Source organism: Pan troglodytes, chromosome 3 (genome assembly GCF_028858775.2).
Source record: "Pan troglodytes isolate AG18354 chromosome 3, NHGRI_mPanTro3-v2.0_pri, whole genome shotgun sequence".
NCBI lineage: Eukaryota > Metazoa > Chordata > Mammalia > Primates > Hominidae > Pan > Pan troglodytes.
In genome coordinates, this window is record NC_072401.2 from 107,717,563 (window position 1) to 107,741,734 (window position 24,172).

At 32.8% G+C, this 24,172-nt stretch overlaps 2 protein-coding genes across 11 annotated transcripts in view; one reads left to right on the forward strand and one right to left on the reverse strand.

Annotated features, from left to right (window-relative positions):
- The window catches only part of TBCK (TBC1 domain containing kinase), a 277,680-nt gene that overhangs the window by 219,836 nt on the left and 33,672 nt on the right, over positions 1 to 24,172 (reverse strand). For 7 of the 9 annotated variants that reach the window (XR_010156332.1, XM_016951969.4, XM_001170662.7 and 4 more), the window contains 2 exons: positions 3,464 to 3,578; positions 1,803 to 1,876 (listed from right to left, as the gene is read on the reverse strand). The exons of the other annotated variants lie outside the window; for them this stretch is intronic. Coding sequence is in view for 6 of the 7 variants with exons in the window: in XM_016951969.4 (XP_016807458.1) it covers positions 1,803 to 1,876; positions 3,464 to 3,578 (189 nt within the window). In the remaining variant the exon portion in view is untranslated. The remainder of the gene's footprint in view (positions 1 to 1,802; positions 1,877 to 3,463; positions 3,579 to 24,172) is intronic. 9 annotated transcript variants of the gene reach the window in all.
- AIMP1 (aminoacyl tRNA synthetase complex interacting multifunctional protein 1) overlaps positions 1 to 24,172 on the forward strand; it is a 109,499-nt gene that overhangs the window by 20,369 nt on the left and 64,958 nt on the right. Inside the window, exons 2-3 of one of the 2 annotated variants that reach the window (XM_063808992.1) lie at positions 2,942 to 3,012; positions 20,939 to 21,001. The gene's annotated coding sequence lies outside the window, so the exon portion shown is untranslated. The remainder of the gene's footprint in view (positions 1 to 2,941; positions 3,013 to 20,938; positions 21,002 to 24,172) is intronic. The other variant, XM_003310404.7, reaches the window with a different exon arrangement.

A 24,172-nucleotide genomic window follows, 5' to 3' on the forward strand; every position in this document is an offset into this window, starting at 1 on the left:
AAACCTAAAGTACCTTTAAATAAAAATCAAAAACTTAAAGTAATTTTTAAGTTTTTGGATTTCTTTCTTACACAAATTGATTTAGACAAAAGAAGCAGCAGCAATCACTTGTACTACAGCTACTTAAAAGTCACCTCGAAAGGCATTTATCATACATGACAAAGGAGCTAGAGCCTCACTAAAAACTTATATTCAACTATAAGTTGAATAAAAAACCCCTTTCATATTCGAAAGGGCTTTTTTGAACAAATAAGAAATTGTAGACTGTCTTTGCAAAATACCATTTTCATGCTTATGAAACAAGAATTGGTTTTTGCCTGTAAGTTTTCAATACACAAAACTGTAAGACTACGAATTTATGTACCTTAATAAGTAGTCCATCAAAACAGAAAATTCTCCCACTAAACAATGAGCTTCTTGAGGACAGAAAGCTATCTTATTTATTTTTGTAAAACCAACAGGCATAAGAGAAATTGCTCAATAAATGTTTCCTCACTGAATAAAGTTTAAGATTATTATCTATGTCTTAATAATAAGACACAGTCATAAACTTAAAAAATTTAGTTAAGAAACCTGTAATTTGAGTTATAAAGAAAAAAGGGCAAGTTATATATGAGGCTGGCTTTAAAAAAAAAAATCAAATTAAGTTTTTAAGTAACATTCTGTTTGAAAAACACACTCCATGACTCCATATCACAATTCTCAGTAACGGTGTGATAGAACTGATTTTAGGAAGCCCAAAGAGGAAAACACAAATGGATACTATCAAAAACAGCCACATTACAATTGAAAAAATATGATTAAGGTCTCTAGGTTAGATAATAATACTGCATCAAGTTTAGTTTCCTTGTTTTGACAACTGTTCTGAGGTCATGTAAAAAAACAAAGTCCTTCTTTTAGAAAATACAAACTGAAGTACTTAGAGGTTAAAGTGCTATTATGTAATTAATTACTCTTAAGTGATTATAAAAAACAATCATTATACACATACACACATATATGCTCGGAGAAAAAACAGAGAAAAAGCAAATGTAGTGAAATGTTAACATTTGGAGAAACTGATGAAGGGTATAGAGGAATTCTTTATACTATTTTTGTAACTATTTTATCTAAAACAATCTCAACTTAAATCTTCAGAAAAGAAAATAATAATGAAAATGTCTAAAAGCAACCACACAAATATAACACAGAAATCTGTATCAAAAACATCTACTTGAATATGCATGAAACAACCTTCCATTTCTTTTGTGGAGGGCAACATACATCTGCAATTCCATAACAGAAGTGATTAAATAAACCTTTCTGAACTTAAACATAGACTTTCAGGTATGGAATTTATCTCTATCTCTAATATCCACAATGACTCAACTTGAATCTTAATATATATCTTAGAGAAAAGGGAATTAAACATAAAACATTAAATTGAAAATAATGTGAGAGTGATGTTTTTCAGTCTCTTGATGCACACACATTATCATTAGTTGAGAATCTAGTCATCCTTCTTGCCTTAAGTTGATTTGATTCTGAATGAAATACAGATAATTAGGAAATATTATAATGTAAAGAATGTCAATACTGTTAGCTTCTCTGCCAATTCAATGAATGATGAACATCAACGAGGATGCTGGGAAAAACTCATTGTCTACTCATTTTAAAAGTATATGGAAAATTGAGATGCATTAATTTTAAAAAAGCTGTTTGCATATCAGAAAGGAATATCAGATATAATTAACAAAATATACATGTTATCAAAGATTACAAAGTTAAAAAGAAACTCAAAATAGAGGAAAACATATCCTTACCCTATTGGGAAATCAACATCATCACCATGAGCTGTCATGTGATAAAGTCCAAATTTAGCCAATTTAATATGTCCCTACAATAATAAAGAAAAAAAACACTATCAAATAATTTATTATAATTGACAATATATAATTTATATTATAAAATTATCATTATACATTTTATAACTAAAGAAACCATTATATAACAATATTTTATCAAAATGCCACTGTAGATTTTAAAAAATCATAATTTTATAAAAAACTATCTGCCAATAGTCTGCTTTATACTCATTAAATATGTATATATGCATATGTACACATATATATCTCAAAATGACAAATGACATTTTTCTTTAATATTTTTGCTGTTACATTGTCTAGTTATTTCACAAAACAAAAAGGCAAAAACATTCTCATCTGTCTTGAAACCTTGGTTAGAATGTTTTGTGGTAATTTTCACAGAGCAAATTTTTTTCCATGGAGTTGAAAGTCCATTTATAGTTATAATTTAACTGTGAAATAGGAAAACTTAACTCGAAAAGATCAGTTCAAAAATCATCAAGATTTTGGTGAATCTGCTAGATTTTCAATAACTTTTTATATTGTTTGAGAACAAAAATAACTATCATAAGTATAAGGCTCTTAATAAATGATAAATATAATTTTACATATTTTAAGTTTTTCCCTTTTAATCTATAAGGCTTTAAAATATTAAGTTGATCTTAAAATTGGTTTGTCTTCTCAAGAACATTATTTCCAAGCATTATAAAATATTTATATTTAAAAATAGCTTAAATTGATAAGGTAATGATTCTTTACTGCCATAAATCTGAAATTAATGAGTACAATTTTCTATTTTTGTGTTTGTGTGTTTGTTTTTTAGAGACAGGGTCTCACACTGTCATCCAGGCTGGAGTGCATTGGTATGATCATAGCTCACTGCAGCCTCAAACTCCTGGGATCAAGTAATGTTCTCATCTCAGCCTCCCAAGTATTGATTTGGGAAAAGAACCAGAGAACAAGGATAATCCTAACACAGCAAATAATGCCCATGAAAAAATTTCCTCCAAGTTGTTTTTATGTATTTTATGAAAAGGAATCAAATTACAATTATTCCTGAAAATATATAACCTTACTATCCATAATTCTCTTTGAAGGGTTTACAAGCTTCTTCTTAATGCCCCATAAGATTTCCAGTAGAGAAACAGCACTTCAATAGTAAAAGGAGGTAGGTATGAACAGCTGGTAAATAAGGAGATAAATAGAAGAGGAAAGAAGGCAGAAGAAAAACAGAGAAAACACAATGCAGCTGGTTTATATGAATAACATTCTAGCAAAAAGAGCCATTTTCTTAAAAATGAAAATAAATTAAGAGGAGGAGTATACTGGGACGCCACAAGGCTTTAGAAATAAGAGTAAAATAAAAAAACCATAAAGTTAGAAAATGGGTCTTGTGGGAAAAATAATCCATGTGAAAGATATACAGATTAAATAATTTAAGGATTATTTAATCCTTAAATTCAAAAACCACAGTTACATCACTTTCATATAGTCTTTTCATTATGAATATTCTTAAAACATATTCTGATTCTATTGTTCCTCTGACTGAGTAGCCCTGATTCCAGTTGCTTCCAATTTCAAATGATATATAAATATTTATTACATGATTTAACAATTACCTTTCGGTCCAACAGGATATTATGAGGAGACAATGCCCTGTGTACTATACCATGTTTGTTCATATACTGCAAGCCCTGAAGAACCTCAAATGCTATACACAAAACCGTTGAACAGCTACAAAGAAAACAAAAAGTCAAAGATCAATTACAAAGCAAATAAATAACTTGTTTTAACAAGTGAAATGTGACCTAGTGAAAATATTCAAAAAGTTATATTTTTATTGCTCCTCTTTTATTCTGAGAAAATAGAATCTATATATTTTCTAAAATATCTACCTCTACATATTTTAGGTTTTCTGATTATAACAGAATTGATCTGACAAAGATCCTACAGTTTCCTAAAGGCTACTGTAATAGCAGTATTTGGTTCTTCCACGAAAGGGCTTTAATTTTGGTGGTGAGTGCAACTAACCTATAGCAGGTTTGGCTTTGCCAAATTATCAGGTTAAGTTTCAAGTATATGGCAGAACTAAGTCACTAAAAACTATTTTGCTCAATACAAAATACCTAAGCCCCCGAAAAAAGTAGTAACAATATATTTTATGGTATACAAACACTAGCTTATTTTCCATATTCAACCTATAAAGCAATCTCTGGTCATTTATGATTTAGCAAACTTTTCTCTTTAATTCTTATCCTATCCTCTACAAGCCATCCTTCACACAGATATCCTCCAGTTTCCTTCTCTTTTCCCTCCTTCTCTCTCTCACCATCCATCTCCCTAATTTTTTTTCCAATTTGCAAGTCTACTCATGCAAATTATCAGGAAACAGGTACTGTATTTGGGTAAATACTGCTACTTAGCAGTAGTAAGTAGGATTTGGAACATGTTTTAATTTTTATTATTACACTTTATAAAGTATGGATTGTTCATTTGCAGACATTGGTACCTGCATTAAAATATTTTCTTGTCAACATTTCTTTTCTTTTTGAAAAGTTCAAATCTCAGATCATAAGACAAATGTAATACTCACATACAATTAACCTAGCTTTATTAATTATCCTCTAATGTTTTAATCAAAAATTGTTCACATAGGAAATTTCCCCATACCTACAATATTAACATTTTGGTATAGATTTTCCTTTCTATCCATTTTTTAAAAATTTTTCTAAAATTAAATTAGTGTTTGCAGATAGCCACTAAACATAATTTTTAAAACCAATAGTAGAGATAATATGGAATAATAAAAAATATTCAATCCACAAACAGGCAGAATAAAAGGAAAAAAGAACAGAACAAATAGAAAATGACTAATAGATTAAGTACAAATGGTCTCAATTCACCAATTAAAACATAAGGATTGTCAGATTTGATAAGAATTTAAACTCAGCTATACTCAGTCTATGAGAAACGCACTAAATAAAAGACATAGGTTAAAAGTTAAAAAATGGACTAACAGATTGCCATGGGCTTGGGTGGGGGGCAGGTGGACTACAAAAGAGTATGAGAAAGTTTTGTGGCATGAGGGAACTGTTCTATCCTTGATTTTGATGATGGTTACATAACTTTGTTTATCAAACTCATTAAACTTTACATAAAACAGGGTAAATGTTAAGGTATGTAAATTATACCTTAATAATCCTGACTTTAAAAAATACTAGATTGAATAAAATTTTTACAAAAATAATTGTTGCAACCTGATTCTCTCTCCGAAATTAAAACCAAAAGAAATAACCAGAGATAAAAGCTAAAATTTGCCTCTATGATCCTAGTTTGACTTTCCAGAGGGAATCAGCAGGTTTTGTTTTCAATTCTTCTGGTAGTTAGATTTTTACTTACTTACTAACTCTTCACTATGCAAGAGGATATAATTGACGTATTTTCACAACTTTCCTATTTTTCTTCCTCAAGTCCTTTTTATTACATTGTTTTACATTAACAAATTTTATTTTACATTATCAAATAATCATCAGCAGTTAGTTTTCAATTCTGGTGGTAGACTTTTACTTAATATAACTAACTCTTCATTCTGCAAGAGGATACAGTTGTCATATTTTCACAACTTCCCCAATTTTCTTCCCAAACTTCTTATCTGTATTCATTATATTGTTTTTACATTATCAAATAGTAAGTGGGATAAAGGAAACCTACACTCCTTTCTGGAAGGTGAAACAAATAAGTAAATAGATAATGTGACATGTAGTGATTAAATGAAGAAAAAAAATGAAGTAGGGAAGACAGATAATGTGGTCAGGGAAGTCCTCACTGAGAAGGTGACACTTATGTAGAAATCTAAAAGAAGTAAAAAAGACAGGTAGGTCTCTGGAAAATGTATGATTTGGGCAGAGGCCACAGCAACCAAGTCCTGAACTGGTATAAAGTCAGCAGCTCACAAAAGTGTATTCAGTGCATGCAGTAGAATGAGCAAAGATTAAAGTGATAGGAGATAAGCTCAGAGAGATAGCTATGAGTCAGAAGACGTAAGGCCCTTTAGGCCACTTTAAGACCTTTGGGCATTTACTCTGAGAAAGATGGGAAGTGATTGGCACATTGCCATATGATAATAATGATTAACAAATATTTACTGTAGAACTAAGCACAGAAAGAAATAGAAACCTAGGCCACTTAAACCCTAGCTGTCAAGAGAAAATGTCTCAGTCATCAAGATTTAATGGATACCATAATTTTATAACTCTATTTATGAAGATTATCATCAGCTACTATAATTTTTATATCTCATACTATTTTTAAATTTCTTTTTTGTTTAGCTATAAGACATCTTGAGAAATTGTTTCATACAGAGAACATGAGTAGAATATTTTCATGCACGGCGCATCTGAAAATATCTTATTCTTGCCTTTAAACTTGGAAAGAATTACTCCATTGTCTTATAGCATTCTTTATTAATGGCGAGAAGGCTAGTATCAGTCTGTTTCCAACTTTGTTGCAGACATCCTGTCACTCTTCCCTGGGAAGTTTTGAGGATTATTTTTACTTTATCCCTAGAGTTATAATATTTCAGCCCAATATGTCTAATGTGGGCATATTTGTGCCAGTCATCATTAAGCATGTCCTTTCAATCTGAAGACTCACATGTTCCATTAACACAGAAATATTCACAAGGAAAATTTGATTTGCTACATCTTTCACTGTTTTCTCTCTCTTTTTCTCTAAGTTGGAACTCTTAGTAGACAGATGATAACTGGAACTATTTTTTTAATTTAATTTTTTTGAGGATATAGCAGGTATATATATCTATGAGGTACATGAGTTTTGATACAGGCATGAAATGAGTAATAATCACACCATGTAAAATGGGGTGTCCCCCCGAAGTATTTATCCTTTGTGTTATAAAGAATTCAATTGTACTTTCAGTTATTTTAAGATGTACAATTATTATTGACTACAGTCATCCTGTTGTATTAACTTTCTGTTTTAAGAGCATAATCTTTAGTCCTATCTATTATATAACTTAATTCCAGGAGAGAGAGAGATCCAGAGATCCAAAGAGAGAGAGAGAGAGAAAGAGACAGAGAGAGAGAGAGAGAGAGAAATCCAAACCATTAATTTCCAGGATTTCTATTATGTCCTCTAGTTGCTCCTTGTCGATAGATACTGTTCTTTGGTTATGGATACATCATTCCTTTGAGTATCTCTGAGAATAGTTAGAAGTCTTTAAATTCTGGGAAAAGAGTATTATCTTCATTTCCTCTATGGTGAGTACTCCCTCTCCACCCCATCTCCAGGCTCTGTTTTTCTCGAACTATTTTTTTACCTCAAATATTACCTCTGGTAATCCGATCCCTGGTTGTCATATTTTGAAGTAAAGGAATAAGCTGATATTCCCCATAATGTGTGTAAAAAAGAAGCAATGAGGGTTACTATTTATAAAGAATGCTATTTAAATTGACTGTAAAATATTCCTTTTTATCAAATAATTTCTCCCATATTAAAGTGCCATATCACTGAGTCTTAAACAAATAGGGAATGTGTGAAACAAGCATAATTTGGGATAAACAGACTTCTCATAAACATCTTCAAAAAATAAACTAACCGTATAAATGGCAATATTCCAAACTTAAAAAAAATTATTTGTAACTTATCAATAGTTATAGAGGCAAAGATTTTATGTAAAAGCACAGTTACATTGATAAATATGTGCATATGAAAGAAAACAAAGTCTTCCCCTTAAAAAAAGAGAGAAACATTCCCTGAGATTAGCAAAATGTAAACCTAGTTTTATGAACTCATTTGGCTCTACAAGTCAATTTTAGAGTAGCTTCTCTTGTTCTTGTCTGTTTCTCACACAACTCACAAAAAACTGATGCCATATTCAGCTATGACACTAGAGGACCTCAGCTGCATACTACTTCAATATAGATGTCTTTCTCATGAAATTAAAGCCAAACCTTTAAAGTGATTTTCCCATTGAACAAGTTCTGAAACTACTGAACACATAGACTGCATTTTCTACTCTCTATACTGTGCTTTTGCTAATTGTGAGCTATTAGACATTAGACTTGCATGTCACAAAGCACAATCATGTTAAAAATGAGCTGATGAACATGCGTACCAAAATAATTTTTAAAAATTCAAACATATAAATGACATACCCTTTCTTAGCTATTACTTGAGAGTACATGTCAATTACAATCTGATTTGCTTTTCTGTCCTTTCATAGTCTCAGAATTTGATTTTTTAATTTGTTTTAAAATGTAAGGTATAAAGAAGAACAAAAAATGCTATTTTACACCATGAGAAGAACAAATCAGTATTTGCAGAATTTTATGTACTTACTAGCTTTTTAAGTTATATTCTTTAATACTACCAATAACTTGGGTCATGAAATTTTTTAAGTAGCTAATGCAACAGCAAAGTAAAACTATCATATGTCTAGTAGTAGTTAACATGTTACAGTTTAATTGAACATGGACACTAAAAGATTTAGGATTAAGAGAATTAGATTCACACAGTTACATAAAAAAGATACTGACAGGGGACAATGGGACTTTATCCTACACAATTCCCAAGTGAGAATCTTGTTAAATAGACAAACCCGTCAGTAACCAAGAAAATGTAAAATTATACTTTAAATCAAAAAATATTCTACTCCTTTTGACATTTTTCAGTAATTATTGTTACTTCAGGGCCTGGGTGGCTAGCGTTTACTTTGTCATCATTGTCCTGAACAACTGAACATAAGAATCCCTAGTGATTATAAATACAGATAAGACCAAAAGGTAGCTTTCAAAATAATATAACTGATAACTCCCAATAAAGCAAGATTACATTTGAGGACATTTTTATTTATATTAAAACATATCAATTGAGTGGCTATTTGTTACTGAATTTTTGGGCCCACAATTACCAAGAAGAAGAATTGATCTGCACTACAAACAAGCCTACAGTATACTTAGAAGGACAGATTTACAAACTGATAATTATAATATAAGCAATTAACTAAACAGATAAGAATTATTCATCATTTTCCTTTGTCTTCAAAGAAAAATAAAACATAAAAATTTATTTATAACATTGGTGAGACCAAAAGAGACCTATAAAAGTCATAAATCTTGGGAAAGTAAGCTTAAAATCTAAAAGAGAAAAACACTATCACCACCACCACCATCACCAAAAAAGATGTTGATAGTTTCTAGGTATGAGTCAACTTGGTTGTATTTGGATTTTCAACATGGCTCAATAAATTTTCAAATCTATTAGGTTGGTATAATCCCAAGTATATTTTTTTATCCCTTTCCAGATATATTTCAAAGGCAATTTACTGTCTTCATGATTAAATCGTCCATAAATCATCTGTAGTGGTTAAAACATACTGAGGCCAAGATCATGGATTTAATTCTTACGCAGAATGGAAGACTTCGTATATTCACAGCCACAGGTTTTCATCTAACCCCAGCCAATACTCCCAAATACAGATAGTCTGTCACAATGAGACACTGCACAACCTGTATTTACTTAAAACATCCAGATTTTTAACTACTATCTCCTATACTTCTCTGTTCCTCATTCCTGAGGACCCACTCTTTAAGCTCATCAAGACCTTGGGGTCCCTGTTCTCTAAGCCTCCTCTGTTACCCCAGCCAAGTGGCCCCTTTTTGACATCATTCTTTATTCTGACAGATATGGTTTGTCATTTCAATAATTTTTTGCAAAGATCCTTAATGGGTTCTCATTCAATGGCTCTCCCTTGTGGTAGAATTGAACTCCCTTTCTTGATTTCCGACAGTACACAGTTGAGGGTTTCTTGATTTTATGGTAATTATTTCTATATAAGCTTGTCTTTCCCACTGTATCTTGAGTATGGACTAGCTTATTCAACTATGACTCCCTATATCTATCAGTGTCTGTAATGTGCATGTTCAATAAGCATGTATTAAAAATAGGTGTTAAAATACATATATAAAATAATATCACACAATGGTACAAGGGGGAAAGATAATTAAATTCTTTACCACTAATAGAATAACACCTCAAGAGAGAATGTATAATCTTTTAGTTAGTCAAGAAAACACAAGTTGCTCAAGTTCACCCAATGGCTATCCACAAAAAAAATTCATTTGCTGAAAATACAACTCTTCTAGTCTTTTATTTACTGAAAGAAACAGGAATAAATCAGGATATACTGGGTAACAGGATAATCTTGTTAATATCTGTCTAAAACTGTAAATTAGACTAAATTGTTGAGAGAGATTACTACTGGCCTCAAACCATCAGCTCTTTTAGGTATCTGCAACATTTCCAAGAAGAGATGTTACTCAAATTGCAAGAAATAGGGGCCAGGAAAGAGAATGAGAGGTCAAGGTTGCTGAGATAGATTTGGAAATCATTTATGTATAAGTGATAACTAAAACCACACATGCTATTTCCTCAGATCCATGATCCATGATATTTCTAAGGGCCACTCCACAAGCCAAACACCCATACTGTCAGCTAACCAAGGGAGGAAACACATTTCTGCATTCTATGAGTTCAAGATGTTCTTTCACCTTATAAAACCTGATCACTCCCACAGAAATTTTCCTTTTGGTCTAAAACATTCCTTACTTGGTATCAGCCTGAATTAAAAGGTTAAGAGAGAGGAAATACAGATGAAATATATTAATGGTTAGCTACTGTGTAATTTAAGAAATGGAGAGGAAAAATAAAATGCTTACTAATGATTAATGTTCAGATAATATTACAAGTGAATAATTCTGTGTTATCTTCAAAGAAACTTTCCTTTATAACTTGAACACAAAAGAGCTCAGCTAGTATATAACTTTTAAAGACTCATTAGTTTATAATTCCAGAATTTGGGGAGGGTGTTTCCAATGATGAGCTGCTGTCTTTGAGGCTTTTAATTTGACACTTATCACTTACTAAATTTTGATGTTTTGTAAAAAAATACCACAATATTTAACAGAGCAAAAAGGATGAAAAATACAACAGTTTCTGGAATTGAAAAAGGAAATAACACATTTCAGTACTGGGCACACATGTTTTAGCTTGAAAGAACACACCTATCCATGCTAAATTTAAGAATGTATTTGCCTCAGATTCAGATGTTTTGAAATGGAAATTGCATTGATAAACTGCTACCTAAAGATTGTTTTATAGTAAGTCTAAAAAAAGTAATCAGTCCATCTGACTTTCAGTTGTGAGACTAGGCATATTTTACAATTTAGCTTTAACTCCAAAATAATCAAAATAGAACCCTGTAAGTCTGGAATGTATCTAATTCTCAATAGGAGACAATAAATTGGGAAATTAACTTTCCAACTTGAATACTAGATAACTTTTCTTCTCAGCAGAAAATTAACTTGGTAAAATCAAATACATATGGAAAACATAGTCTAGCGGTTTGAGGTTCAGACATAAAGCCAGGAGGCTCTGTCACTGATTTGTTATGCTTAGACAGTGTTCCAACTTCACCCTGTCTCCATTTGCAAATTTATAAAGTAAAAAATGTAACACCAAACAGAAGATAAATGGAGATCAATGAGCTATCGGCCCTGCACAGAATCTTAATCATCTTAAAAGCAAAACAAAATAAACAGAAAGTCCAAGTCTCCCTCAAAAATCCCAGGGTTTTTCTGAAACTATACAATATATTTTGTTACATCATATGTATATATCCTATAAATTAACAAAAATTGCAAACTGAGTTCTCCAACTATTCTCCTGACATAACTGAATCAGAAGAACCGTTTTCTAACTTCTCTGTGAGAATAAAATCACCATTTGATACACAGGTCTGGAGGATCTCAAGATTGGCTGCATATTTCTGCCCCATCAATGTTTTCTTCTCCTAAGCATTTTTTCCTATCCTTGCACAGAAACTTCAAAACCTCTTTTGTCATCATAGTCACTAATTCTGGCTGTGCAAACACACTAGGTAATAAGTCCAACTCCCCATACCCTGGCAGCATTTGGGATGTTGGAAGACTGCAACTTTTCTCTAAGACAGAACTTATCATGGCATATAGTGGGTTAAATCTGTACCCTGTATCATTCCAAAGTTGTTTTTTAAATTAAAATTAATGTATATATTGCAATGTGAAAAAAAGAGAAACAAATTTCTATTACTGTTCAGAATTTTGATTTGAGACCAATTCACATTTTTAAGTGGACTAATATTTTAGATGACTAATTTATCACCCTACCCATCTCAAATAATGAATGGGAGAGGGCCTGAATAATATGGATTGCTTATTACAGTGTCTGCAAGACAGCATATTGTAAACAAAAGTTTGTCAAACTGAAATGTTCAGTTAAATAAGTATTGGTCTGTCTTAAGTAACTTATGACCAGTATGATTGCTGAAAAAACCCTATTTACCACGTCCCTTGTATTTGTCAGCAGTTGGGGTGATACAGTGATTATATTTAGATCAGAAAATCCAAAAATAGCCAAATTTTATTCTTAACTACTTCTACTAGACTCCATAAGCTTCCTATGATTCATAAATAGGAAGGCAGACAAAGCAAAATAATACTTTAATAGCCAAAGCTTTGTCTCCAAATTTTAATGTAGAACTCTGAGTTCTGCTTACCTATATAAATAAATATTTTTTCCTAAACCAGATCACCTTGAATTAGTTAGTTCTGTCTATTTCACCTAACCTTGAACTAGACTTTCAGTTCTCAATACTATGATATAAGGAAGATCATACCAATTACAGCAAGCTTCACAAAAAAGAGTAAGAAAAAGCTCTTATCCATATAATCCCATAATGACCCAGGAATACTGTGTAAAAATTGGAGAACAGTTATCTTTTACCAATTCACAAAAAATATAATATCAATAAATATGGATTCTTAATTTTAGGTTCTCCTATGTGTGTTGTTTTCTTGTGCAATATCTGCAATCACTTATTTCAACCAGAATCTATAAGATGGTAGCTAATTTAGCTCAAATACTTTAAAACTGTTCTTAACAGTGGCGGCTCACACCTGTAATCCCAGCACTTTGGGAGGCCAAGGCAGGTGGATCACCTGAGGTCAGGAGTTCCAGACCAGACTAACCAACATGGCAAAACCCCATCTCTACTAAAAATACAAAAATTAGCCATGTGTGGTGGTGGGAGCCTGTAATCCCAGCTACTTGGGAGGCTGAGGCAGGAGAATTGCTTGAACCCAGGAGGCAGAGGTTGCAGTGAGCTGAGATTGCGCCACTGCACTCCAATCTGGGTGATAGAGCAAGACTTTGTCCCAAAAAAACAAAAACAAAAACAAAAAAACAACTGTTCTTAAGTTGTGTAAGTCAGTATCTCATATTGTTCTACAAAGAGCACACTGATTTCTAGGTTTCCCACCAATGGAAGAATTTTAAGAACCTTTCATCAAAAGCAATGGTACAGAATCACCTTAAGGGCTCATTAATATAGATATTGCTGGGTTCTACTCCCTGCAATTCTGATATAGTATCTAAGATGAGTCCCAAGAATTTATATTTCTAATAAGTTCCCAGGTGATAATGATGATGAACCACACTTTGAGAACCACTGTCCTAGAAGGCGAATATAAATGAACCTGTTTCACTTTCAGGTATACAGGAAGGTATAGTATAGAACAAAGATAATAGGTTTTAGATTTAAACAGAACAAAGTTTAAACCCCTGGGCTATCTTTTTCTAATTGTCATCTAACCTCTAAGCATCTTTCTTAATCTTTAAAATGAGGTAATAATAACCGCCAGTACAGCTATGTGGTAAAGTTTAAATATAACATGCTTATAGAGCCTGGTATAAAGTAGGTACTCAAATATTGGTTTCTTTCCGTGCTACATACGTTTCTTAATGTGTGTATAGCCTCCATCATCCTTTCTCTTCCAAGAATAAGTTCATAGAAAGAAGTCATCAACTTAATTTCTCTTGACGCTGATGACAATTTTTTTTTCAACTAAGAAAATATCTAGGCTTACTCAGCTCCAAAGTCATTGTTTATTTAATTTTTTTTTTTTTTTTTGAGACAGAGTCTCGCTCTGTCGCCCAGGCTGGAGTGCAGAGGTGCGATCTTGGCTCACTGCAAGCTCCATCTCCCAGGTTCATGCCATTCTCCTGCCTCAGCCTCTCGAGTGGCTGGGACTACAGGCTCGCGCCACCACACCCAGCTAATTTTTTTTTTTGTATTTTTAGTAGAGATGGGGTTTCACCGTGTTAGCCAGGATGGTCTCAATCTCCTGACCTCGTGATCTGCCCATGTCGGCCTCCCACAGTGCTGGGATTACAAGCATGAATCACCTCGCCTGGCCTCTTTAACTTTTAACTACAGTTAAGGGTATTTTGCATATAGCAAAGATGTAATAGAATATAAGCAAAGCAAACCAATCGCGTGGATAAGTACAGGGTAAAAGTTTAAAATTTAAATCCCATTTATGGGTTCACTTAACTGAATAGTCTAGTCGGTCCCATTGAATAACCTGGTATTTCTACCACCTACAGTAACAGTTAAAATAATAGCAATGATAAAGATAACCATATCACAACCACTACTATAAGTATAGCCCTTTAATAGGTCTATCAACCTTTTGTAATATACAGATTTTTAAGTCACAAACTTTGTGACTAAATTAAAGACTGGATCTGGATAAATGGATGAAAATTCAACCCTTGGCTTTACAATTGTAACTATAACAACAAAATGTAAAAGGAATACAACTTAAGATGAAGTTCCTCTTGAAAAGATCTGATATTAACTGGGATATCTAAATCTTAGACATAATAAATTTTTATACAAATCATATGAGATATATGCCTCACAGCAATGACTTTGAAACAACAAAATAAAACTTTTTTTCCTGACCTCTTTTCTAAAGAAAATGAACTTTGTTTATAGGGGCAGCAAGTAGAATTGAAATCTAATAGAAAATCTTTTCCGCATTTGAAATAATATTTTTAGAGTATGTGTCTTCTGTTTATTTGCTGGTTAGCTTGTCTGAAAGGAGGCCCCCAAAAAGATTTGTGCACATCCTCACCCCTGGCACCTCTGAATGTTACCTTATTTGGAAAAAGGGTGTTTTCATTTGAGAAAATCATCCTGGATTATCCAGGTAGGCTCAAAATTCAATGTCGAGCATTCTTATAAAAGGGAGACACACAGACGAGAAGACACACAAAGAAGGTGATGTGAAGACAGGGACAAAGATTGAAGTGATGTGGCCACAAGCCAAAGAAGCCAAGGAATGCCAACAGGCACCAGAAACTGGAAAAGGAACAGAAGGATTTTTATTGAAAGCCTCCAAAGGGGGTGTGGCCCTGCCAACACAGTAAGTTTTCTGAATTCTGGCCTCCAGAGCTGAGAGAGAATAAACTTCTGTTATTTTAAGCTACCTAATTTGTTGCAGTAGCCATAGAAAACTAATAAAATGTTCCAACTTTCTATCACATGTTTGGTCTTTCGAAATAGCCCCCATCCTGAAGCTAGAGGCTTTCAAGTGTCACCTCATCAGAATACTCAGCTATGGCTTAAAGAAGCCATCATGAATAACAAGTCAATCCTATTACTCAGGAAATTCCAAGAGTTTTTGAAGCTCTGGGCCAGGAACTTGGGACAAAGAACAATACATTATTGATTATATTAGGGAAATGCAAACGAAAACTACAGTGAGATACTACTTCATACCCACCAGGATGTCTACAATCAAAAGATGAAAAATAACAAATGTTGGTAAGGATGTGAGGTAAATGGAACCTTTGTGCATTGCTAGTGGGATAGTAAGTGGTAGGGCTATTTTTGGAAACGGCTTGCCAAAGAGGTAAACATAGAATTACCATTTGACCTAAAATTTCCATTCCAATATGAACTAAAAGCAGGTATTCAATCAAATACATATGAATGTTCATGGCAAAATTAGTCATAACAGCCAAAAGGTAGAAACAATCCAAATGTCCATCAACCCATAAATGAATAAACAAACTATGGTAAAGACATACAGTAGAAAATTAGCAATACAAATAAATGAAGTACTAATACATGCTATAATATGGACTAACCTTAAAAACATTATGCTAAGTGAAAGAAGCTAAGCACAAAAAGTCACATACTGTATAATTCCATTTATATGAAAAGGTCAGGGTAGGTAAATTCATACAGGAAGTAAGTGGATTAGTGGTTTCCAGGGGTGGGGAGAGAGAAGGCGAGGGACTGCTCATTCTTTTTTGGAGTGATGAAAATGTTCTAGAATTAGACAATGGTGATGGCTGTACAATCTTGTGAAGTGGCTCTTTAAGAGCCACTGAATTTTCCATTTCATAACCATGAATTTTTAACAGGTGAATTACATCTCAATTTTAAGAATTCAAAATCAGCTGAGCATGGTAGCACAGGCCTGTAATCTCAGTGCTTTGGGAGGCCAAGGTGAGAGGATCACTTGAGCCCAGGAATTCAAGACAAGCCTGGGCAACACAGCAAGAGCCCATCTATACCAAAAAGCTTTAAAGTATGTAGGTGTGGTGGTGTGTGCCTGTAGTCTCAGCTACTTGGGAGGGTGAGGCAGGATTGCTTGAGCCCAGGAGTTAGAGGTTGCAGTGAGCTATGATCATACCTGGATGACAGAGCAGGATCCTGTCACACATACACACAAAAAAAGAATTCAAAATCAAAGCAATTTACATATTCATTAAAGAAGAAAAATCATATCATAGTCTCAATAGATATTCAAAAATGCATTTAACAACATTAAATACTTCTGATTTTAAAAACCCTTAGCCAATTAGAAATATAAGAGTACCTAACTCAATCTGATAAAAGGCATATATAAAAACCTTACAGCTAAGACCGTATATAATGGTGAAATACTTAACATTTTTCCCTGAGATAAAAAACTAGGAAATATTGACCATTCAATATTTGTATTCAGCATTGTAGTGGAGGTCCTATCTAGTGAAATAGGTCAAGAACAAGAAATATCAGCCATAAAGGTTAAAAAAGAAGTTGTAAACATTTCTATTCAACAATGATATGGTTGTTTATGTAGAAAATCCTAAGGAATCCACCAAAAAACTATTTCAACTAATAAGTAAATATAATGTAGCAAAGTTACAGAGAAAGTGTCAATATAAAAAATTCACATATTTCTATATATTAGCAGCAAACAATTGGAAAATAAAACTAAATTTTACCTACCTACAATCATATCAAAAACATAAGCTACTTAGGAAAAAATTTTTAAAAAGTAAAGCAAGAACTCTACATCATAAACTATAAAACACTGTTGAGAGATACTAAGGAAGACTTAAAAATTTGGAGAGAAATAACATGTTAATCTAGTGGAAGACTCAATATTTTTAAGATATCAGTTCTTTCCAAATTGATCCATACATGCAACGCAACCTCAATCAAGATGCCAACAGAAATTTTAGAAATTGAGAAACTTACTATAAAATTTATATAAAAATACAAAGAACCAAAAATAGCTAAAGCAATCTTGAAACAGAAGAACAAAATTGGAAAATCTATATTTACTGACTTGAAGATTTACTATAAAGCTATAATCATCAAGATGTTATGATGCTGGCATAGGAACAGAAAAATAGGGCAATGAAATAATACAAAAAGCTCAGACACAGATCTATACTTACATGGCCTTTTAATTTTCAATAATGGCACCAAAGGAATGCAATCAAAAATGAAAATTCTTTTAAACGATCAGAGGTAAGGCAACTGGATATCAGTATGGGAAAAAGTAACCTCAACACTATATACAAATATTAAATTGAGATGAATCATAGAGCCAACATAAAATCGAAAACTGTAATGATTCTAGAATAAAATATAAAATATGGGAATATCTTCATGACTTCGGAGTAGGCAAAGGTTTCTCAAACAGGATATAAAAAGCAGTAACCACAAAAGAAAAATTTGACACATTAGACTTGATCGCAAACTGTAACTTTTAAGCTGGGTGCAGTAGCACACACTTGTAGTCCCAGCTATTTGGGAGGCTGAGGCAGGAGGACTGCCTGAACCCAGAAGTTTGAGACCAGCCTGGGTAACACAGTGAGAGCATATCTCTAAACACAATAATAATAATAACTTCTGCTCATCAAAATATATCTTTAAAAAAATAGGCAAGCCTGGCCAGGCGCAGTGTGGCTCACGCCTATAATCCCAGCACTCTGGGAGGCTGAGGCGGGTTGATCACCTGAGGTCAAGAGTTCGAGACCAACCTGGCCAACCAACATGATGAAACCACATATCTACTAAAAACACAAAAATTGGCCGGCCGTGGTGGAGGGCCCCTGTAATCCCAGCTACTCAGGAGGCTGAGGTAGAAGAATCACTTGAACCCAGGAGGCGGTGCAGTTCCAGGCACACTCCAGCCTGGGCAAGAGTGAGACTCCATTATAAAATAAATAAAATAAAATAAATAAATAAAATAAAATGGCAAGCCAAAGAGGCAGAAAATATTTGCAAAAAAACTAACAATATGTATGTAGAATATAGAGAATACACCAAGAATGCCTACAAATCAATAATGAGAAACAATCCACTTAAAATGACAAAAAATTGAACAAATACATATGTGATGATATGAATACCTAATAAGCACATGAAAAATACTCAATATCCTTTGAATATCATGGGAATGCAAAGTAAATCTATAACGAAATACTACTTTATACCTTGTACAAATGGCTAAAAGTAAAAGACTAAAAGCATCAACTCCTGGAAAGGATGTGGAGAAATTATATATTGTTGGTGAAAATATGTAAAAGGTATAATATTTTGGAAAAAGGTCTAATGATGTTTCTATAAAATATTAGTCATACACATGATTAATACCCTATAACACAACAATTCTGCTCAAAGTATTTACTCATGAAAAATGAAAACAGAAGGCCACAAAAAAAGACTTAACAGGGCATTTATATCAGCTTTAGTCATAATAGTCAAAACCCTGAAAATAGCCAAGAAGTTCAACAAGAGAAAATTGAAAAACAAATATATTTATAAAACACAATACAACTCAGCAACAAAAACAAATGAACTATGATACATGAAACCACATGGATGACCCTCAGAAATTATGCTGAATGAAGGAAGAAGTCTTACACAAAACAGTATATACTGAATGACTCCAATAATATAAAGTGCTAGAATAAGCAAAACTAACCCACGATTAAAAAATCAGAAAAGTAGTTGCTTGGAAACTGCAGGAGGGGAGGTGCAGAGATTTACTGGGAAGGGACATGAGGAAAATTTCTCAGATAATGGTGGTAATCTAGTCTTAATGCATTTAGTTTATAAAAGTGTATACATTTGTAAAAACACATCAAATGTAAACTTAAAAAGTTTGTGTACTTCACCAAATGTAAATTTAACCTAAAACTAAAACATAAACACATATTGAAATGTAGTTAGTTGTATACATGCTAAACTATTTAGGAATGAAGTGTCCTCATATCAGCAATTACTTTGAAATACATCAAAATAATAAAGATGGGTTAAATTTAGCTACAATTAAATGTTAAAATAGTTAAAGTTAGTTATAATTAAAATGTTAATTAGAAAATCTAGGTATATTGCATAATTATTTCAATTTTACTGTTTGCATTTTTTCATAAAATAATAGCCAAGAAAAAGTAAATAAGGTAATATGAAGGCATTTTCAGATGACCAAAATCTGTGAGAATTTGTAAGTATCTGACTTGATCTAAAAAAATACAAAACTAAATGAAGTTTTTCAGGCAGAAAGGACAGGATATCAAACTTGAATCAAAACAAAGAAATAAAGAGTTCATGGGCTGGGCGCGGCACCTCATGCCTGTAATCCTAGCATTTCGGGAGGCCGAGGCAGGTGGATTGCCTGAACTCAGGAGTTAGAGACCAGTCCAAGCAACATGGCGAAACCCCATCTCTACTAAAAATACAAAAAATTAGCCAGGCCTGGTGGTGCGTGCCTGTAATCCCAGCTACTCGGGAGGCTGAGGCACAAGAATTGCTTGAACCCAGGAGGCAGAGGTTGCAGTGAGCCCAGATCGTGCCACTGCACTCCATCCTGGGCAACAGAGTGAAACTCTGTCTCAAAAAAAAAAAAAAAAGAGTTCATGAAATGGCAAATACATAATTAAATGGAAAAGAATTTTTTCTACATTTCTCAAGGTCTTTAAAGAAACTTTAATGCCAAAAATAGTACAGATATATGGTGAAATGTATAATATATGTAAAAGTAAATATAAAATGTATAACAAAACTACCCAAAAGATGAGAGGAGTAAATAGAAGTATGTCATTATAAGATTCCTATCTTATATGTGAATGGGTATAATCAACTCATAAAACACTATAAATTTTAAGAATGCATAATGTAAACTCTATTGCAATAACCCAAAAAATAAAATATAGCTAAGAAGCAAAGATAAAAGACAAAGTAAAATGAAACAACAAAAAAAACCTCTGAGTCTCTTGTAGCCTAATTCCAAGTGCTTATTTAGTTGTAATCCTTCTACCCTCACGCTTTATTATTTATTAACTCAGTAGTTTCTGCTCTTCAGATAATTCCCAACAGGAAATTAGACTAGTTAATTTAATGGATATAGACAATACCACAAAATAAAATTCAAAATGTTCCTTTGAAGTCAGGGCAACTCCTAATTACTAATCTCCTACCTGAGTCAATTTACTGAAGTTTCCTCGCTAACTGAAGGAATTGATTGAATACAGAAAATATAGTGAGTAAATGAACCTTGTAAAAATTCATCACTGAGGTTACACACAGATGATTTTTAAAAATTTTTTTAATTTTAATTTTTGTGCATATACAATAGATACAAATATTTATGTGGTACATGATATATTCTGATAAAGGCATACAATGTGTAATAATCATATCAGGATAAATGGGTTATCCATTACCTCAAGCATTTATCCTTTAGTGGTATTATAAACAATCCAATTATACTATTTCAGTAATTTTAAGATGTACAATAAATTATTGTTGACTATAGTCACAATGTTGTGCTATTAAATACCAGATCTTATTCATTCTAATTATGTTTTTGTACTGATTGACTATCCCTATTTCATCCCCACAGCCCCACTACCCTTTCCAGCCTCTGGTAACCATCCTCTCTATCTCCATGAGTTCCAATAAACAGGTGAGAACATGTAAAGTTTGTCTTTCTGTCCCTGGCTTATATCATTTAACAAAATGACCTTCAGTTTATTCTATGTGGTTGCAAATGACAGGCTCTAATTCTTTCTTATGGCTGAATAGTACTCCATTGTGTATATGTACCATATTTTCTTTACCCATTCATCTGTTAATGGACAGTTAGGTTGCTTCCAAATCTTGGCTATTGTGAACAGTGCTGCAACAAATATGGGAGTGAAGATATCTTTTTGATATACTGATTTCCTTTCTTTTGGGTATATACCCAGCAGTGGGACTGCTGGATCATATGGTAGCCTTATTTTTAGTTTTGTTGAGGAACCTCCAAACTGTTCTCCATAGTAGTTATACGAATTTACATTCCACCAATAGCGTAAAAGGGTTTCCTTTTCTCCACACCCTCGCCAACATTTATTCTTGTCTGTCTTTTGGATTAAAGCCATTTTAACTGGAGTGAGATGATATCTTAGTGTAGTTTTGATATCTTAGTGTAGTGCATTTCTCTGATGATAACTGATGTTCAGCCCCTTTTCATAAGCCTGTGTGCCACGTGTATGTCTTCTTGTGAGAAATGTCTACTCAAATCTTTTGCCCATTTTTATTGGAATATTAGATTTTTTCCTAAAAAGTTATTTGAGCTCCTTATATAATCTAGTTATTAGCCCCTTGTCAGACAGTTTACAAATATTTATTCCCAATCTGTGAGTGTCTCTTCACTTTTTAAATTGTTTCCTTTGCTGTGCAGAAGCTTTTTAACTTGATGTGATGCCATTTGTCCAGTTCTGTTTTGGTTGCCTATGCTTGTGGGGTATTACACAGGAAATCTTTGCCCAGACTGATGTCCTAGTAGAGAGTTTTCATCAATGTCTCCTTGTAGTAGTTTCATAGCTTGAGGTCAGATTTAAGTCTTTAATCCATTTTGATTTGAATTTTTGTTTATGTTGAGAGACAGAGGTCTAGTTTCATTCTTCTGCATATAGAAATCCAGTTTCACAGCAGCATTTACTGAAAAGACCTTCCTGTCCTCAATTTATGCTCTTGACGCCTTTGGTAAAAATGAGTTCATTGTAAATGTAAGGATTTGTTTCTGGTTTCTATATTGTGTTCCATCAGCATATGTGTCTATTTTTATGCAAATACCAAGCTGTTTTCGTTGCTCTGTAGTATAATTTGAAGTCAGTAAATTTGAATCCTCCAGTTTCATTCTTTTTGCTCATGACAGCTGTTGCTATTCTGGATCTTTTGTGGTTCCATGTAAGTTTTAGGATTGTTTTTTCTATTTCTGTAAAGAATGTCATTGGTATTTTGATAGAGAATGCATTGAATCTGTAGATTGCTTTGGGTAGTATGAACATTTTAACAATATTGATTAGTCCCATCCATAAACATGAAATATATTTCCATTTTTGTATCCTCTTTACTTCATCAGTGTTTTATAGTTTTCATTGTAGAGATCTTTCACTTCATGATTAATTCCTAGGTATTTTATTCTATTTGCAGCTATTATAAATGGAATTATTTTCTTGATTTCTTTTTCAGCTTGTTTGCTGTTGGCATATAGAAATGTTACTGATTTTTATCTTTTGATTTTGTATCATGCAACTTTACTGAATTCATTTATCACTTCTAATCATTTTTTTTTGGTGTAGTCTTTAGTTTTCTCCAAATATAAGATCATATTATCTGTTAACAAGGATAATTCAACTTTTTCCTTTCCAATTTGCATGCCCTTGATTTCTTTCTCTTATCTAATTGTTCTAGCTAGGACTTCTAGTACTATGTTGAATAACAGTAGTGAAAGTGGGTATCCTTGCCATGTTCCAGATCTTAGTAAAAAGGCTTTCAGTTTTTCCCCATTCAGTACAATGCTATTAATAGCTGTGGGTCTGTCATACATGGCTTTTATTATGTTGCTTATATCCCTAGTTTGTTAAGGGTTTTTCACCATGAAGCGTTGTGGAATTTTATCAAAGGCTTTTTCAGCATGAATTGAAAGGATCATATGGTTTTTGTCCTTCATTCTGTTGATATTATGCATCATGTTAATTGATTTGCATATGTTGAACCATCCTTGCATCCCTGGGATAAAGCTCACTTGATCATGATGAATGATCTTTCTAATGTATTGTTTGCTAGTATTCTATGGGGGAGTTTTGCATCAATGATTTTCAGGGATATTGGCCTGTAGTTTTCTTTCTTTGATGTGTCTTTTTCTGGTTTGGGTATCAGGGTAATATTGGCCTCGTAGAATGAGTTTAGACGAATTCCTTCCTCCTTTATTTTTCAGAACAGTTTGAGTACAATTGGCACTAACTTTTCTGGAAAAGTTTGGCGGAATTCAGCTATAAAGTCCTCTAGCCCAGGGCATTTCTTTGCTGGGAGACTTTTTATTACAGCTTCCATCTCATTACTGGTAATAGGTCTGTTCAGGTTTTGGATTTTTTTCATGGTTCAATCTTGGTAGGTTGCATGTGTCTAGCAATTTATCCATTTCTTCTAGATTTTCCAATTTATTGGCATAGAGTTGTTCATAGAAGTCTCTAATGATCCTTTGAGTTTCTATGGTTTCAGTTGTGATGTCTCCTTTCTCATCTCTGGTTTTATTAGTTGGGTCTTCTCTTTTTTTTCTTAGTCTATCTAAAGGTTTGTAAATCTTGTTTATCTTTTTTAACAAAACAAACTTTTCATTTCACTAATCTTTTCTATTATTTCATTTGTTTCAATTTCATTTATTTCTGCTGTGATCTTTATTATTTTTTTTTCTTCTACTAATTTTGGGATTGGTTTGCTCTTGCTTTCTAGTTTTTGAATAAGCATCATTATATTCTTTGATTTTTTTTAACTTTATTGATGTAGATGATTATAGCTGTTAACTTCCCTTTTAATACTGCTTTGGCTGTATTCCACAGGTCTTGGTATATTGTGTTTTCATTATCCATTCCATTATTGTTTCAAGAAATTTTTCAATTTCCTTCTTCATTTCTTTATTGACCCCCTTTATTAGTCTGTTCTCACATTGCTACAAATACCAAGACTGGGTAATTTATAAAGAAAAGAAGTTAGATTGATTCACAATTCTGCATGGCTGGAAAGGCCTCAGGAAACATACAATCTTGGCAGAGGGAACCTCTTCACAGGGCAGCAGGAGACAGAAACA